The 20,001-nt window shown below is 34.0% G+C and overlaps 1 protein-coding gene across 1 annotated transcript in view; it reads left to right on the forward strand.

Moving 5' to 3' along the window:
* The window catches only part of LOC127733515 (uncharacterized PE-PGRS family protein PE_PGRS54-like), a 73,255-nt gene that overhangs the window by 11,407 nt on the left and 41,847 nt on the right, over positions 1 to 20,001 (forward strand). Inside the window, exons 2-5 of the mRNA XM_052242868.1 lie at positions 2,140 to 3,090; positions 3,552 to 3,605; positions 17,944 to 18,885; positions 19,234 to 19,287. Coding sequence (XP_052098828.1) covers positions 2,140 to 3,090; positions 3,552 to 3,605; positions 17,944 to 18,885; positions 19,234 to 19,287 — 2,001 coding nt within the window. The remainder of the gene's footprint in view (positions 1 to 2,139; positions 3,091 to 3,551; positions 3,606 to 17,943; positions 18,886 to 19,233; positions 19,288 to 20,001) is intronic.

The following is a 20,001-nucleotide window of genomic DNA, read 5'->3' on the forward strand; positions in this document are numbered from 1 at the left end:
TTAATCTTCAAATACAATACGGTTATCTCTTTTCTAATGCAAAATGAACAAATCAGTCTACTTCAGTCATTTTTTCGGTATAAAATTTCATAAAACGAAAATTCCGCAAAATAATGTTATCGTCTTTGGTAACTAAACAAGATGACGTCATTTATATGCTTCCGGCGTCAAAAGTAAACACTGGGCGTATTCAGGCTTCTTGTATACCTCCGAATGTAACGAAAATAGATAAAAAAAATCATCTGTAGGTGAAAAATGTGAGTTTTGTAAAAATTTATTATTGAAGAACTAACATATCAATACATTCCAGAATTCAAAATGTCGGCTTCCTTAGCTACAGCCAGGTAGATAGAGAATTTTACTCTTGTTGTTATCCAATCAGAACCATTGATACATAACGATTGCATTAGAATTCCTATTCAGACATACACCTCAGAATGATATAAATATTTACAAAAAGAATTTTTTTCTGGAGAGAAAAAAAACAACATGTGACTTATTTGATATATTTTTGAAGAAATCACATACGCTAAAATTCCAAAATTTAAAATGGCGGCTTACCTTAGTAACAAACCAGTAGACCGTGTAATATACCCCTTCAAAATATATGACGAAGACCAATAATAACATACAAATTTTGAAATTACATGTGTTACGATGACAAAATGACCAAGTTACGTAATATCCCAACTTATTGTTTGACTTTTTAAGGAAATGTGTAAAATGGCAAATAAAAATGTCTGATTCATATTTGTCAGTATATTGTCAAGTAAGCAGAAGTAAATTTATATTGTGGTTTGAAATCATGTTAAAGATTAATTTTAGTGTTAAGAATAAAGAATGATAAGTGTATTAAACATCAAATTTTACTTAACAAATCAAAGTCTGAGTTAATGCTTGCGCAAGAAAGCAAAAAGCACGTACACGCAGCTGTATAAAAGTGAAAAAATGCTGATCATTTATACATAACGATATACACATCAGTTACTAAAGGCATCGACAGACAGAAAACAAGGTATAACACTTTTAAACTTATTAGAACGAGTATCAACTAACTGATATCAACATACTAATGTCTTCGCCTTCATCGAATTGTTTGATTATAATACCAATCTATATGAACATATTTACTTTGCATGCAGTTCTTTTATTAATTAATCTTGAATTACATATTACAACGACAATTATTTCTACTTATTCTCAAATGTTTATTAATATTTTTTAATTTATTTCAGGCAGGATGAATACTTTGATTACCTATGCTGTTCTTCTAATTACTTTTTCCTTTGCTAATGCTGTACCCACATATGGCGGCGGTAGAGGAGGTCGGTTTTTGTTTTGTTTACATAATATTATTTTACTCTTTCCGATCAAATAAAGGACATAGTTAAAAGGGTTTTGCCTATTATTCTTTTATTTTTACAACTTTTCCTTTTACACTTATAAATTTGAAATATTATTTTAAGCATTATGGTAGAGATGCAATTTAGTTCAAAGGAAAAAAATCTTACTAAATACATGGTTCTATTAATTTGTTATAAAATGATAATTAATTTTTTTTACATTGAATCAAAGACTTGATTCATTATTATGACGGGCTTAAAGTGGCTTGGCATTAGGATTGATTTTGGTTTATTTAACATCTCGTGGCTAATATTTTATGCACATAGAGTACAAGAACATCAAAAAAATACATCAAAGTGGTAGATTCGGAAAATTGAGCTAATCGGGACTCTAATCTACAACTTGGCAATCACGGATTCCTCAGTCAGTTACTGCAAGGATTCCCTCAAGTCCAATGAGCATGGCACTTTCCCAACAAATGCCTTGGATATAACGTCCAAATGCTGACTGCTTATGTAGTAAGAAATGGTACTGAATTTTGATGTTCGCTACTAACAAAAATCCAGCTTTTCCTATTGATAATTGTAGTTTTAGTTTTTTTATGATTATTTTGTCTGTAATAAAATTATTGGGAATAGGATAAATATAAAAAAAAATGGCATCAAATCTATATACTATCTCGATAACAAAAGTGAGTCAGAAAAATCGCCAGAAAAGTTTACTAGAAGATTATTATACAACTAAATTTCAAACTGTCTTTGCTACCTTTTTATACACTTGTATTTATTATTTCAGTAAGTGGTTCCATCAGTGGGTCACTTGATGGATCTATTGGCGGAAATTTGGGAAATAGCTTCGGAAATGAAATTGGTAGCAGTGGAATTTTAAGTTCTCTCAGTGGTGCTCTAAGTGGAAACTTGGGCGGAAGCATCGGAAGTGGATTTTCCGGCAGTAGAATATCTAATTCTCTCAACGCTGCTTTAAGTGGAAATTTGGGAGGTAGTCTAGGAGGTGGGCTCGGCGGTAGTGAACTATCTAGTTCTCTCAATGCTGCTTTAAGTGGAAACTTGGGCGGTGGCATCGGAAATGGCATTGGCAGCAGTGGAGTATCTAATTCTCTCAATGCTGCATTAACTGGAAATTTAGGAGGTAGTCTAGGAGGTGGGCTTGGCGGCAGTGGATTGTCTAGTTCTCTCACCGCTGCATTAAGTGGAAATTTGGGAGGTAGTCTAGGAGGCGGTATAGGCAGCAGTGGTATATCAGGTTCTCTGGCTGGTGCTCTAAGTGGAAATTTGGGAGGTGGAATTGGTGGTGCTGGTGCAGGCAGATCTATCTCCATTAGCATGAGTGCCTACCTCAGATTGATTTCCTATATATCTGCTCTACAACAAGCTATTACTGCCAATACCTTAGGAGCAGGATTGAGTGGTGGAATCAGTGGTGCAATTGGTGGTGGCGTAGGTGGTGGTTTTACTGGTGGGGCTGGATCTAACTTTGCCGGACAATTTGACGGTGGATTTGCTGGTTCTGTTGGTAGAACTGGATTCGGAACCGGAGTTGGAAGCAGCGGATTTTCTGGACAATTTGGAAGTGGAATCGTTGCACAAAGTAGAAATTTCGGAGGCATTGGGGGAACAGGTGGTTTAAGTGGAGGACTATCCGGGAGATTGAGTGGTGGACTTTCTGGGGGAGTAGGAAGTGGTATAGGAGGGGGTGCAGGAGGAGTTAGTAGTGCAAGCCTTTCAGGTCTGTATTCTATGTCGTCATTAGGTAAACCATATTTAACAATATATGTAAAAGAGGAGCTCTATGATATAATTGTTTGATAGTTTGTAATGCAATGTAATGTAATGTAGGAACGATATAAGTGCTGTTCTTGACATTTACTCTATTATATACCCTGACTTCACTAAGAGTTCTTCCTTTTTCTTTTCATTTTTTCTTTTCTTTTTTGTTGGGGGGAAAGGGGAGGGTCAGGGATGAAATGTTATTTAACAATGTAATTTGTTAGGCCTTCTTATTTCAAATACACTGCCTTGAATCGTGTCTTATGTCGAGGAACGAAGCGACTGGCGTACCTAATTATAAACCTGTTATTTTTTTCCAACGACCTGTTGTATGAAACATTTTCCCATTAAGTATTACTAAGAGATGTTGTATTTTGATTATTGTATTTACTTTATTAATAATGATTATGTCGATTTCAGGTGCTCTCCAAGGAAGTGTAAGCAGTGGATTCGGCGGAAGGGCTGTTGGAAAAGGTGAGCGCTTTAAAATTAAGTTTAAAAGTCAACAAAATAGAAATAAAGAAAAAGCTTTGTTAGGATAGTAGCATGATCAGTATAATTAAGAAACAGGACCAATTTCCATATTTTTTCACTCACTGGTACAAAATTTGAAAGTCATTAAAACCTATCGGAAATTCGAATATCGAAGAGGCTGTATAATTAAATCAAAACTTTTTCAGCAATTTTACATATTTACATATAACCTGACTGTCAAAATGTAGTTATCCGTATTACGTATTACGTATACAGTTGTTGAGGATAATGTTACCAATCGTTGTATATGTTTTTGTAAAATTTTGCATCGAAGGACATCTTTAACCAACTTGAATTAAATTGTATCTGACAAAAAAAATATACATTTATAGAATGGAATATATTTTTTGAAATATAATTAGGTTTCGGTTAAGAATGTCCTTCTTGTACAATGTTTGGATATTCACACGGATGTTCATAAGGTCAATTGTTAGGAATTAAGCCAACATTCGGTCAAAACGGCCGACATTATTTAAGATACATATATGTAAGTAAATTTATTAATTTCAAAATAGCTGACGTTCTCAGGGATACAAATTATTATTAAATAAAATATCACGATTCATTTTTGTTCAAATTGGGTGAACAATGTTCCTTATTTTTCAATTAGATATACTAATATATAACTTTTGTTTTGTAGGATCAGCATACTAAATAACAGATGTACATTTATCGGACGCCTGAAGTCGATGAACAAACAACCCCATTTTCTCCTCTGTTTTATTTACCTGTTATTAGAATAAACATTTTCATTCAATCGCATTTAGTCTTTTGTTTTATTGATATGACCGTACTACATTATTAAGTGAAAATCAAAATACAACCACATCGAATTAACAACATTTTAATCACAACCTTGAATTGTGATTACTTTTATTTTTATTTTTATCTTTGTTGTTTAATATTTTAAATAATAAAAACATTTCTTTCATTGAATCTCATAAGCCCATTATTTCGTTCTACGATCATGTGCAGAGAAATGCACGCTTCATAAGGAAGAACAAATGATCATCGCCATCTGGGTAAGGAAAAGTAACAATAAAAAAGGGGAAAACATCCAGTTTGTTAACAGATGTTATTCTTATGGTTCAAGAGCCGATTTCTCTGTCGATTTAGAAATTGCAAGTTCAGAATGATAAATTTCATTGGTATATTTAGATAAAACTTGATTATTTAAATAATATTTTGTCAAAATATTTCCATGCATTGTATTAAATATCTTAAACGAGATCAATAATTTGGTCTTTATGAAGATTAATCACAAACTGTCATCATAACAGTAAACGAATAAATATTTTATATATGATAATAATTGTTATATTGTAAGGTCTGTATCCTTCTCTTGGCAAACCAAGCTTTAAACACGTACTTCTGTAACATGAGCCAATCTATTGTAAATTATAGCCGTCGTTTGTCGATTGACGCCTTTATTCCTCGGCTTCTTATAAGGCTTTTACACAGTACATGACGATTAATAACATGCAGATAGAACACTTTGCGGACAAGCTATTTTGTCTGTCTAAAAGGATGATACTTACCATGCAGTCATATAGATATGTTCTGTTTTATACGTGTACACCTGTAACAAGCTGACGATATCCTCCATCTGATAACCTGGAACTATACAGGGCAATCATTGCAATGTACATATACCTTGTTTTAAATATAGCTCAACAAAGTAAGATCTTCAACTTATGTAGCGGGATATGAACTCCTGGTTCCGTAAAATCGTTGAAGCCTTTCATTCGAAATCCTACCCAGTGCCCTAGACAAGTCGCCAAACTAGGAAAGTGAAAGTTGATCCTGCTAGTCAAGCGGAACCCGTTGTGTTGATCAGAGAAAGTTAAATTCGGGGGAATCATATCCTTTGTTGTAAAGTGTAGTTCTCAACCGACCCTTATTGCTTATTTCTAGGTGTATGAGGCAGACTTAACTGTATCTGTGGAATTCTTTATTTCATAAAATATATGATTTTAAATGAAGTCACCAACTTTTGAATAGTTTATATAGCGGAACGTTTAATTTAGTGATAAGCCATATTTTTCAAATTTCTTCCTGTGTAGCACTTGTTTAAAGTCTGCCTCATATGAATAAAGAAAAAAGTCGGCAAAAAGTGGAGTACAGTTGTTTTTTTATAGGAACGCGGATTGTGCCTGTTCAGAAAGACATCATAAAGAAGCAATACATATGTTGTCAATAAAAAATTCCAGAATATGAATTCCACTTTTGTGATTGAATCAGAGTATTTATTTTTACAAAGTATTATTTACCACTTGGTAAGGGGAGATAAACCCGCCAGTACTCATTATATTCTCATTAATTGCGGATTCCGTAAACAGCGTCTTTCGATGAAATAAAAATTACATACGTGCATGTGGATTAAATGAGGATAGTTAAAAGTTATCTGTTTATTAAAACACGAATATTGCATTTTTGTGCTTAACTTAAATTGTAAATGGTTGCACAATCTGTTTTATGTCGGGATCGTCTGCTTGTTGACCCCGCATACGTTTGAGTGACAACCTATCAGAAGTCGATCGTATTCGGATAGATGCTTTTAGTTTGCAGAATGAAAAGCACCTTGCAGCAGCACTTATATTTCATAATGTGTAAAAATATAGCAATTAAAGTAAGTATTAGGTACCTAATATGTACGAATAAAGGAATATAAGTTGTTTACTTTGTAATTCATTCATTTAAGCAGATAAAAAAATAATTCAGAAAATATATAAAATCGGAATTTTTGAATTCATTTTAAAATGAACAGAGGCTCAGATGAAAAAAAATATATATCTAAGAGTGTGTCAACATCGGGCATTGTCCGTTGCAAAGAGCATATTCATAATATGCAATGTGAAATTCATTCTTAATTTATCTTATTTCCTCATCCCTGACCTAGTCGATACAACCATGAAGTCTGCTCCGATTGATTGATTGATTGATTTTTGGTGTTTTAACGCCACTTTTAAGCACCGCTTTTGGGCTATTTCGTGGCGGCCAGTTTTTATTGGTGGAGGAAGCCGGAGCGCCCTGAGAAAAACACCGACCTTCGATAGGAAAACTGACAATCCTAGTCAATTAAGATTGGAGTCGAGTGCACCCGCACGAGCGGGGTTCGAACTCACAACCTCAGTGTTGACTGGCTAGTGATTACAGTAGTAACTACTTAGACCACTCGGCCACCGAGGCCCCAAGTCTGCTCCGAGTATTTTTTTTTTTTTATTTTAATCTTTATTGATCCCTCATTGAAGACATCGAAGCAAATTTAAAACAGCCTTTCAAGATGTCATAATTATTTGGATTTATCCTGGACCCTGTGATAAAGTTTCCCCTGTTCCATGCTAAGCATAGAGGAGCGGCTAACATGAACATAATGGCAAAATAGTCGAATTAGTCACTTAATCATGAATTTTCACATGAAAACTTCATCTATAATGAAGTATAAAACCGCCGTGTGCCACCGTGATTTTTTACCATTTTTAAAGATGGCTGCCACAAAATAAAAGGCCGGTTTTTACACCAATATATTCATTTTGTTCTATCAAGACCCCAAAGGTTGATTGGATTTTATAACCAAATGGTCATTTCGACTCATTCCTCATTCCAACAGCAAACCCCATTCTAAAGAGGGTCGTCCATTTTGCGGTTCAGATGTATAAATACACAGCCACAGAATGGGGTCGCCACTTTCCAATATACCCTTACTATTTCCCCCATTATCCAGGTCTTCCCCTTCCATTCAGAATCACAACTAGAATTAAAATATAGTTTATGTGCCGTGTTTCTTTCAAACAAAGATATGAACGGACGATGACCTTCCCCCAGCTGATTTAAGATTTAATGTGTGTTAGAAGCATCTCCGCGCTATTAATCAAACCTGTTATGTAAACAGACCCAGAACGACTGATGAAGTAATTTAAATTAAGATAATAATAATAATAATAATAATAATAATAATAATCCAATGAAAAAAATCAAAATAACTCAAAAATGAAAAATATTTAATATATTTATATAACAAATTAAAAACACAATAAATAAAATACAAATATAAAAATTATAAAAAAATTGGCGTTACGGGCAACATGCGTATGATTGATATGTATTTAAAAAATAAATAAAATACATATCTTAATAAAGAAATTAAATTTACATTATTCGAGCATCTATCGCTGCAACTGCAATAGACGATAGAGTGTAGATTTATTACTGTGACTTAAAATAACTTAGACCATAAGGAGAAAGTTATGAGCCGCTTGAGTATACATCTAACAGAAACATAACTCGTAGAGTATTAAATGAAACCCCAAACAATGTGAACTTAATAGCAGAGAGAGCCTTTAATAGAGAGTATTGACAAGAGCTCGAAACATAATTCGAAGAACACGTGTTACTTCGAAATATAATACCTCTCTACGCGTGACATGTTGAGCGCTGGCCCATCCTATGTCAAACATAGGTAACTCAAGTATATTTAATACCTACACTAAAATTATATACCTGCATGTTGAGCGCTGGCCCAGCCCATGCTTAGAGGTTATGGGCTCACTTTGCAACCTGAGACGGATAACCTCGAGTGAAAAAAACATTTGCACATGTATCCAAAAGAACTGTCAAATGGACAAACAAATGATTCGTTCACCCGACGAGAGGGCTGCCTAGTTACCCGTTTTATTCATGGCTGCCTGAGAACTCAGGTAATAATTTTGTGACAAGTAAAGAATGAGTAACATCCATTATTACATTGCCCTCATAGCATGTTGCCAAAGCACAAACCACAATCTCGGAGGTGTTAGGAGTGGATGTCGGGTCAATAAATACAGAATAAAGTTGTTACAAAAATAAACATGTATATCTATTTCCTTTACAAAATTTCAACTGCTTCTTAAATAAACTTTCTGATAACTATAGACGATGTTGGGGAGAAGTGACCTCAAGGTTGACACGCCTGATTTATCAGATAAAGTAGACTATCAAACACTGCGGTTAAACAATTTGCAGACATCAATAAATAAGTCAAGATTAAGAGATAAAGTAACAAATGGCAGCTGAAAGGAAATAAACACTTACATAAACTTTAATTAATGAACATTAATACACATAAGGGGACGGCCATTTGATTTTCGGGACGGGGCGGGTCGGAGGGGAATCATGGCCAGGTAAGACCTTCAGATATATAACCTTCCATATGATAGAACGAAAATGAACATACAAAATGCAGGAAGCAGTTGTGAACAAAAGTGAAAGTAAGTTTTCAAGCGGAAAATAATACGCATGTGTAGCGGCATGAAAATGATTAGTCAATCCGCAAAAAATATCTCGGCCCCAACATGAATAGCGAATGATCGTCTTTTAAATAATAAAATCACCAAAGCACACTAGTGCAATTTACTGTCGTGTAACTATATATTTGGGATCAGTGTTAGCTCACGGTCATGGTGTCATATTTGAATTGACGGAGCAATAGTGTGCTTATACATCTTTCGAATGGCCATACATTGCTTTATTAAGATACATTTCAAGATTATATAATAAAGAAAATTTTAGACATATATATGTAGGACACACATCCATGGCGGGTTCCAGATCTATGGCAGATTCCAAATCTATGGTAAATAGGACGTCATGCTATCCCAAATCTATGGCAGATGTTTTAGACAGAAAATATACGGCAAATTTTCTAATTTCCAAATCTATGGCAGATTTTCTGCAAATAAAGGACCATTCAGTTAATATCTGACCAACGACTTACCTCAAACAAGTGGCTTTCAAAGAAATTTTTCTCCAACAGTACAGGAAATAAACATAGCTGAAAAGAGTGTAGATAGTTATTAGAAATCTATGACAGTTATGTAAGTGAGGTAGCGATATACATTAATACATACTTCAACAGAGAAATAATGTGCCCCGCGAAAATAAGCATTTCATTCTCTGTGCATGGTACCTGTTTAACCCAGTCATTTAACCAACTAATATGTCAAAATCAAGGTCCCAAACCAAATGCAGTTTTTAAAACAAGAACTAAACAGTTCGCTTTTTTACATAATATTTATTTCCTTGGAAACTTGCCTTTTCTTTTCCTTCGAAATAACAAAACCGTCATCTGGAATGGTTTTCGAATCTATGTGTTCCGCCATCGTTGTCACGACGTAATATAACGTTATTTATATTTGTGACGTTATAGTTTACTCTTTTTCCCGGAATATTACGCAATTTCAAAATCTGCAATTAATTGATTTGAAGAAAACAAAAACTGCCTTTGATCTATGATTTGTATGGCATTTGTGACGTCATCTTTGTCATAGATTTGAAATCTGCCATAGATCTGTAACCCACCATACATTTGAGTCCTACGTATATGCGTCACATGAGTTAGATGACTCTGGGTGAACGATCAAACATGTGTATGAATAACATTGATAAATGTAGTTGTATCCAATAAAACAAATGTTTTACTTGATAGGGTAAAAGGATAAACCCTCGGCTTTTCATTCCTTACAGTTTATACAAGTGATATTATTTGCAATATTGCAATTTGTTGTATTTTCTTCAGCAAAAAGTTTTTTCAATTCAATTTCTTAAATTCATCAGTTTGTTTTGCGTTTTTTTTTTATATTGAAAAGTATTTGCAAATATTGAAAATGATTCGTCTGTCTGTTTTTCTTTTGGAAAACCAGAGGACTGATTGGTTGAAGTGATTTTTGTGTCTGGATGACAAACATGTAGCACTGAAGACAACGCTAAAACCAATAGATTTGTCAAAGTTGGGATATAAGACTCTTTCAAACAGCATTCCTGAACTCCAGATGGAGATGATGGGGGTTGAATTGAGAGCACTTTGGCAAACAATGAAGCAAATTATTACGAATCTTTTAGGTTGATGTATAATAACACCAAACGCGAGAGGCCAAGGACGAGACGAGACTAATTGGAGAGTCTATGTGTCATCCAAATTTATTAAGAAGACTCCTATTGTGGTATCAGGCAAAGAAGTGTAATTTATAGAAAGTTTCATATGCGGAAGACAAGCATCTCGTTCAGAATTGAGGGAAGCCATGACCATGCAAGTAAGTGAACTCCAGACGCCATCAGTGTGCATAAACGCAAGATGAAAATCATTTGTCAAAAAATTAAGTGCATGGGATGTTTTTCTGCAAGAACTAAATATTACGCAGAATGCCTGACTACACTTTACAATAAAGATTTGAAATAAACAAAAACAAAAAATATAGTAAAGAGAACCAGGCACTACATTTGTACGAACCTCAGAGTAAAATTGACCATACTGTTACACACATAACTGAAACACAACGTGACAGTCAAAGTGGAATAGGTTTCCAACTTGTCGATCTCTGTACGTTACACGAATCTGTAGATTAAAACAAATTGGTTTCTCTATCAATAGTAATAAACTAGATAAAAATATGAAACTGTAAAAACCTCAGACCTAAAAGCATTTCATTAGAGAAGTGAGATGGTTTGGTATTTGAAAAGGATGTTGGACCCCCAATAATTTAAGCATGTGATTTTTCAGTTGCAAAGCACATTGGTAAAGCAGTTAATATAGTTCGGAAGCAAATTTCACAACACGAAATAAAGATATCTGGTCATTTCGATAAAGTGTCGGTCAATCATTAAGCAAAGGCTGGACATTGAATCCTAACTAGAAAACGATTTCACAAAATCTTACCCTGTTATCGCTCAATTGTTGTATTACAACAGCCACAATAAGCAAGGAGGAATCAGGTCAACAGCACAAACATTCAGTACATCGCGAGCCACCATTTTTCGTATACGTAGGTCTAATATTGTACGCCAGAAACAGAAAACGACAACTCATTGCTTCATTGTTTCAGCATGTAAAATGCATTTCACATGATTTAGATTTAGATTTTTAGAAATTTCCACGCGGCTTTGTGCGTTAGCGATCAAAATCCATATAGCAGAAAGTGTTGTCTGTCCATCAATATTACGATAGGTATGCTTACAAATTTTGCTGTTGACAACATAGGTCATAATACTTCCGCTTTAACAGCATTGTCTTCTTTCCTCGGCACAGGCATATCTGTATTTCAGCATCCTTACTCAGCTGTAGTTAGTTCCAAAAGTGACATCACATTTCAAGTACAGAAGCCCAAATCCAAAAACCTTTCAAGCCTCCCCGAGTCATACAATGTTAAACCCGCCTTTAAAAAAAATAAACCAATACCGCCTACTTTACAGACATATCTCACAGTTCCATATCAAGACTGTCTTGTTCGAAACCTTTGTTCTGAATATGAATGGTAACAGTATGTTAGTTTGACTGATGAGGTGTTAGATGTTTAAACTGTGTCATGGTCGTCGAAACATTCATCCAAACAGAACGAACAACAAGTTGAAATTAGCATTACATTATTACTGCCATTGCTACAATATCAGGTCCATTCAGTGGCAACTATAAAACATGCTAAGGATAAAGTGAAAGAAGTTAGAATTTATTTTTTAAATCCAACACAAACAACTGTTATGGTTTGTAACCAACCTGACTTCGATCTTGCAAAACAAATCCAATGCAATGGCCTGATATTTTCAGAGAATACAAATTCATTGTTATATTTTGTGGACTTCATATTGAAATAGCAGCTTTAAATTCTAGGTGATTTACATAAAGATAAAGGTTGGGTGTCAGCATTGACAGAAGCAGATGTCGAATCCTTTCTTACAGTTTTGAAAGTCAAGGCATGCTTATTAAATAACAGCATGCTGGCTCTTTCAATTGATTAAAAGGGCATATCAATTTAAAATTGACAATAACGATGCCGCTTCTATTGATGACATTCTGACTTGTTGCTCAAAACGTTAAAAACAAATTCCCAAGTTTCGCGTTTGGGGCACAATCTTAAATTACGAGCTGCTTTTCCTTTGTTTTGTAAGATCATATAGAGAATATGATTTCAAGTTTTATGAATTCACTGTCCATTTTCATTCACTATTTCTTTGTCTTCGATTTGGTTAATTGTGGTCGTTGGCTTCCTGTCCACTTTTGCGATTTTACTGTTCGATAAAGTGCTAGCACTTATTCTAACATCGCTATTGAACAACCTCATGAACAAAAAAAACGCACTCGTGAAAGGGAATAGATGTGCTATCGGTTAAACAGAAGATCCTTCAGCTCTTAGGCGATGGATGATGAAAGTAGACTTGTTGATAAATTTATGCCTATGGAAAGGTTCAAATAAAAAAAGGAAAACACATGCAGCCTAGAAAGATTGTTTGACAAAACGAACAGGCTACAAGTCTTTCTTTTAGAAATTGGTAATCACTTTGAAAAAAGTCAACCGACTTGCATGCGTTAGATACAAAATATGTTATTGATTCTGAAGTAGCCGAAAAGATAGCACAAATAGCAGACACAGTGAATATTCAATACCGGGGTTTTATGGTTTGTCTGAATAATCGAGAGAAATCACTTTTATATGAACAGTTGAAGAAAAAACAATATAGAAATAAGGAGATGTGGTATGATTGCCAGTGAGACAATTATCCACCAAAGTTCAATTGAAGTGGATGTAAGCAATTATAGGCAACCGTACGGCTTTCAACAATGAGAAAAACCCATACCGCATGGTCGGCTATAAAAGGTCCCGACATGAAAAATATGAAACAATTCAATTGAGAAAACTAACGAACTAATTTATAACAAAACAATTAACGAAAAACAAATATGACAAGCAAGAACCAACGACAACAACTGATCTATAGGCTCCTGACTTGGGACAAGTATGCTCTTTTTAGTCGCAAGAAAAATTCTGATACCAGTGATGCAAAATCAAAACTTGGTAGTTTTAAAAATGATTGCAACCTATTTATTAGGTTATTCATCTCTCATTTTCAGAAATTGGTTCCCTTAATTTTGTGGTAAAATCTAAATTGGTGCCTATATTAGAAGATGCTATAGATATACCAGAAAGAAAACCAGTGTCAAACTTGCTGATAATAGACGGTGCATCGTTGGAAAATTTAAAACCACCAGGACCATCAAGAACCTATGACGATAATGATAATAATGTTATTTTACCTCGTATCAAATCTTTCGCGTAAAGGTATTTGCGAAGAGATGTCGTCTTTAATATAGAAATAAGGAGATGAGGTATGATTGCCAATGAGACAACTAACCACCAAAGTTCAAATGAAGTGGATGTAATGTCTATTACGGCCACAGTCTTAAAGTGAAACAAGAAAGAAACGCGGAACAGTCTCCAGAAGAAAAGTTACAGTTAAATCATAAAAATATATCCATTATAAGAATGTGAATGAGGTAGATCTCTTGATTTTTTGAAATTATTTTACAAATATGATATAACAAAAATTACAGATTTTTTAAACGTGGCAGCCATGTTGAAAAAGGCAAAAAATAATTATCTATTTCGATAAAGTAGACTATAAGAGAGCTACAAATCAAGTTTTTTGATTTTATCATCAAACTATTGTTCCGGTTTCCAGGTCAATTATTATGCCTTGTCAGCCATATTTCATAATGAATTTTCTCAATCAAATGCTTAAAAGTATTCTTTTAAAGGGCATTAGCTGTCAAATTCATATTCGCCGAATTGACTCAAATTCTCATATTTGATTTATAACATACTAAAACGTATATCCAAATTAAAATAAGTCTTATATAAACAATTAACAATGCATGGACTTGATAATATATATCAGCATTTCGTGTGTATAAAGTAAAGTAACAAAAATACCGAACTCCAAGGAAACTTTCATAACGGAAAGTCCTTACACAAATGGCAAAATCAAAAGCTCATACACATCAAACGAATGGAAAACAACTGTTATATTCCTGACTTGGTATAGGCATTTCCTTATACAGATATATATGTTTTTTAGTCTAGACGCTATCTAATTAACCATCGAGACGACCACTGAAGACTGCCGACGGTCATATAACCCGATAGAAACATAAATATAAATATGAATAGATAGAGACCACGTGCAATTGGATTTTTCCGGCTCTGTTTGATTTCATGTTATAGGTTCAAAGAATAAGTTAATCATCGTTTTTACCTGTATAAGAATGTATTTTGTGGAACTAATCAGTCAACGAAATGGTTCACCTTTGTTTCATTTCAGTGTTGACATTCTTTTCCCATTAATAGCTGTGCATGCCAAGTACATGTGGAATCCATTTACAGCTAAAGGTTAAATTGAAGTTCACATTAAAACGGATTCACACCAGGTCGAATTATTTACTTGCAAGTGAATAATACATCAGCAATGTTTTTGAGCTAAGTTTGACTGCTAATAGCGAAATATTGTTTCAAAATTCCGCTTTTATTAATACTTGAAGCAAAAAGATTCGAAATTTAAATTTTTGTCTAAATCGTAGCTAGTGCCCCTTTGAAGAGTTGAGAGGCCAGTTAATACATATGGAACTTATTTAAGAACAAACAAACCCAACCCACTATTTTCTCTTCAAAATGGCCGAATTATCTAAGAAGGGGAGGTTCCAGCAGGATTTGTTTCGGATTGAATATTAATTTTCAATTATTCGGAGTACAACTTATTTATTTTACTCGCCTTGCCTCACGAATATTTATTTTCATTCTTGTACACAACTATTTCCTGCATTTTGTTGGACAGAACATTCAACATTTATGTTTGACTTGTCGGGGGCAAAATTATTTATTGTGAGTCATTGCCAGTCAGAATATTCATTTTCTCCTTTCCACCTTTGCCTCCCTTTCATGCAGATAAGACTTTATAAAAAAAATATAAATATACTTTTTCGCCATTTTGGACTCCTCAAAAAGCATTGTTTTTCCCTCTATGAAGCAATTTCCCTACTAATCAACATACAATTTTTAAATAATGGCTCTAACTTAGGACAAACATTTTTTTCAAAATGAAACAATACCTTTTCCTTTTATGATAAATACAATAAATAAAAGAATAGGACATTCTTCCCTAATCTAATTTGTTTATTAGAAATAATTACCGGGCAATTTATAAAAAAAAATAGTGTCCCCTTCCAAAATATAGTATAACACAACACAACTGCATTGAATATTTAACGCCTTTCAGCTCCATAGTTAACCAGTACTTATTTTGTCTATAAAATAGGTGATAAATGAATTGTACTGTAAGTTTAGCCTACTTAGAACGTGTTCAAAATTGCAAATTGAGTAAACGCAAACGTTTATTTGCGATATAGAAGTTCTACGTAGGCCAAGCTTAAAACACAAAATGGTTATATCCATTCTATTGAAACTTAATACGTTCCATTTTAATTATTGTTTTGGCTTTACATTGTTATAAATATACAATTCATCGAATCTTGTCTTTGGCATCTAAATATCGTGACGTCATAGGTACTCTTCTTATGCACTTTAATTATCGTACTTTATTTGGTCTTTAAACTTTTTTCATTCGAGAATCACTGATGTGTCTTTTATAGACGAAACGCGCGTCTGACGTACAAAATTATAAACTTGGTATCATGGATGCGTTTTTTTTCATCTATTCAAACAAATACATCCGGTGTTTTTAGCCTTTGCATACGCCTCAGAATTATGAAAATTTTAACAAAAATGGATTTTTAGGTAAAACATGTGATTTTTTGGTTTACTTTTGAAGATATGACAAACACAAAAATTTCGGAATTCAAAATGGCGGCTAACCTTAGTTACAGACCGGTAGACATTGGAATCTACCACTTCAAAATATATGACGAAGACCAATAAAAATCGCCGTCACATATTAATTCTAATTTAACATTGTATTACAATGAATAAATGACCATATTACGTAATATTCCAGACTTTTTAAGGAAATGTGTTAAATGACAAATAAAATGTCTGATTCATATTTGTCAATAAATTGTCATGTAAGCAGAGGCAAATTTATAGTGTGGTTTAAAATCATGTAAAACACGAATTTTACAGTTAAGTGTTAAGAATAGAGAATGAAAGTGTACTAAACTTCAAACTTTATTGGAAAACATCAATGTTCATATACAAAGGTCAAATGTAATGCTCGCGACAAAATACGTAAAGCACGTTTACACAGCCGTATAAATAAGAACAATTCCTGATCAGTTACACATACCAATAATTCACCAGTTACCAAAGTCATCGAGAGAAAGAAAACCAGGTATAACATTTTTCAACTTAACAGTTATAAGCTCGAGTAAATATCAACTATCTAATAGCTTCAAATTTATCAAAAAAATCGTTTGATTATAAGACAAATTAATATGAAACTTATTACTTTGCAATGATTTTTTTTATATTTACAAACCTTGAATATTATGTTACTACGACACTTATTTATACCTTTTTTGCAGATGTTTATTAATATATTTAAATTATTTTCAGTCAGGATGAATACTTTGATTACCTATGCCGTTCTGTTAGTGACTTTTTCCTTTGCTAATGCTGTACCCAAATTTGGCGGCGGTAGAGGAGGAGGTCTGTATTTATAGAATGTGATTTTCGCTTTATTTGACGTAACAAAACACATATTTAAAAGAGGTTTCACTTTTCAAGTTCTGATTAATTTTTTTTTGCAATGATTCCATTAACACGATGTAAATTATAGTATCGTTATAAACATTATGGTGGACATACAGTATTGTTCTTTTTCTTTATTTCTTTATGAAAACATGATAATATAATTTGTTATGATACAATTATCAACTTTTTCATTCGATCTAAGGCTTAATTCATTATTATGAAGAATAGTATTACGACTGATTTTGGTTTGTTTGTCATCAAGTGGCTAATATTTCATTCACATACAGTAAGAGATCAATAAACATATACACCAAAGTGGTATATTCTGAAAATGAGCCGACCGGCACTTTTGCCTTGCAACTGCCCATGGGAAATAATGGATAACTCAGTCAGTTGTTACAAGGATTGCTAAACGTGTAAAGAGTTTGGGTCTCTCCCAACACATGCTTTGAATATAACGAAACAATGCTTACCTTGCCTGTGTAGCTAGAAATTTCACTGAATTAGGATGTTAGCTGCTAACAACAATTACTCAGATTTTCCTATTCCTAATTTTAATTTTAATAGCTGTCTTGTCTGTAAAAGACTTAGTACGGAAAGGATAATATAAAAACATTGTTTTTATTCAATTCACTATGTCGATAACAAAAGTAAGTCAGAACAAGTGCCGGAAAAGTTTACTAGAAAAATGTTATTTAATAGAATATCGTTGTACAACTAAATTTATCATTTGTTTTTGCTATCATTACATATACTTGTATGAATTATTTCAGTAAGTGGTTCAATTAGTGGAGCACTTGATGGATCTATTGGGGGAAATTTGGGAAATCGCTTCGGAAGTGGAATTGGTGGCAGCGGAATTTCTAGTTCTCTCAGTGGTGCTTTAAGTGGAAACTTGGGCGGTGGCATTGGAAGTGGAATTGGCGGCAGTGGTATTTCTAATTCTCTCAACGCTGCTTTAAGTGGAAATTTGGGAGGTAGTCTAGGAGGAGGGCTTGGCGGCAGTGGACTATCTAGTTCTCTCAATGCTGCTTTAAGTGGAAACTTGGGTGGTAGTATCGGAAGTGGCTTTGGCACCAGTGGAATATCTAATTCTCTCAACGCTGCTTTAAGTGGAAATTTGGGAGGTAGTCTAGGAGGTGGGCTCGGCGGCAGTGGACTGTCAAGTTCTCTCAACGCTGCTTTAAGTGGAAATTTGGGAGGTAGTCTAGGAGGCGGTATTGGCAGCAGTGGCATATCAGGTTCTCTGGCCGGTGCTCTTAGTGGAAATTTGGGAGGTGGAATTGGAGGTGCTGGTGCCGGCAGATCTATCTCCATTAGCATTAGTGCCTACCTTAGATTGATTTCCTATATATCTGCTCTACAACAAACTATCACTGCCAACACCTTAGGAGCAAGATTAAGTGGTGGAATCAGTGGTGCAATTGGTGGTGGAGTAGGTGGTGGATTTACTGGTGGTGCTGGATCTAACTTTGCTGGACAATTTGACGGTGGATTTGCTGGTTCTGTTGGTAGAACTGGATTCGGAACTGGAGGTGCTAGCAGCGGATTTGCTGGACAATTTGGCAGTGGATTCGTTACAAGAAGTGGAAGTATCGGAGGAGCAGGTGGTTTAGGTGGAGGACTATCCGGGGGATTAAGTGGTGGACTTTCCGGTGGAATAGGAGGTGGAGTAGGAGGGGGTGCAGGAGGACTTGGAAGTGCAAGCCTTTCAGGTCAGTATTCTAAGTCGTCATAAGGGTAAACATGTAATCAACATATTTAAAACTAAATAAAATAAATTTATACAATTCAATGCTTCATATTATCAGTGATATCAAACAGTTTATTTTTTAAGTGCTTTGAACTTTTTAAGGGGAAGGCTAAAATGCTAATCAACCATGTTATTGGTTTAGCCTACCCATTTTAAATGAACTATTTTGACGCGATCGCCAATTAGGAGTAGATGGACTGGCGTATCAATTATAAGCCTGAAATTTTTATCTAATTATCTGTTGTATGAAACATAGTTTTACTACGCGATGTTGTATTTCTATGATAGTTAGTTTTATATTTTTTTTCAGGTGCTCTTCAAGGAAGTATAAGAAGTGGATTCGGCGGCAGTGCTGTTGGAAAAGGTTAGCTTTTTGAAATAACATTTCAAAAATAACAAAATAAAAAATTGCCACCCAATGGGACGAAATCAGGAACTTATTAAAACTTACCGGACATTCGAATATCAAAGAGTTTATATAATATACTGTAAACGTTTTCAGCAATTTTATATATTTACACATTACCTTAAGATCAAAATTACCCGTGTAACTTATATAGCTGTTTAGAACAATGTTACCAATTTTACAAGTTTTTGTAAAATTTAGTTTCGAAAACATCTTTATCCAAAATGAGTAAAATTGTATCTGAAAAAAACATATATACATGTATAGAAGGGCAAATGTATTCCCAATAAAATTAGGTTACATTTAAGAATGACGTTTTCTGGATATTAACTCGAATTTTGTGGAAATCTATGTAAATTGCAGTTTTGAGCCATCTTTAGGCATTTGATCAATTGTTTCGATTTAAGCCTAGCTATTATTAAAACTCTTTTTTGTATAATTACATGTTAAGAAACAAAAGCCTATTGCAATGCATCTTTTATTTGTCTCGCTCTCGGGGTCAAAGTTGGTGTGATGATGAAAGTGAAACGTGAATATAAAAACAGTCCACAATGTACCTAAAAATATAACTCAAAAGTTTTATATAAATTGATAAAAAGTTAATATAGTGCTATGCATGGGTGTAAATGACAATATAGCGAATTTTTTTCGTAAAATTCACATTGAAGAACT

The sequence above is a fragment of the Mytilus californianus genome, unplaced genomic scaffold, assembly GCF_021869535.1.
Source record: "Mytilus californianus isolate M0D057914Y unplaced genomic scaffold, xbMytCali1.0.p SCAF_3, whole genome shotgun sequence".
Classification (NCBI taxonomy): Eukaryota; Metazoa; Mollusca; class Bivalvia; order Mytilida; family Mytilidae; genus Mytilus; species Mytilus californianus.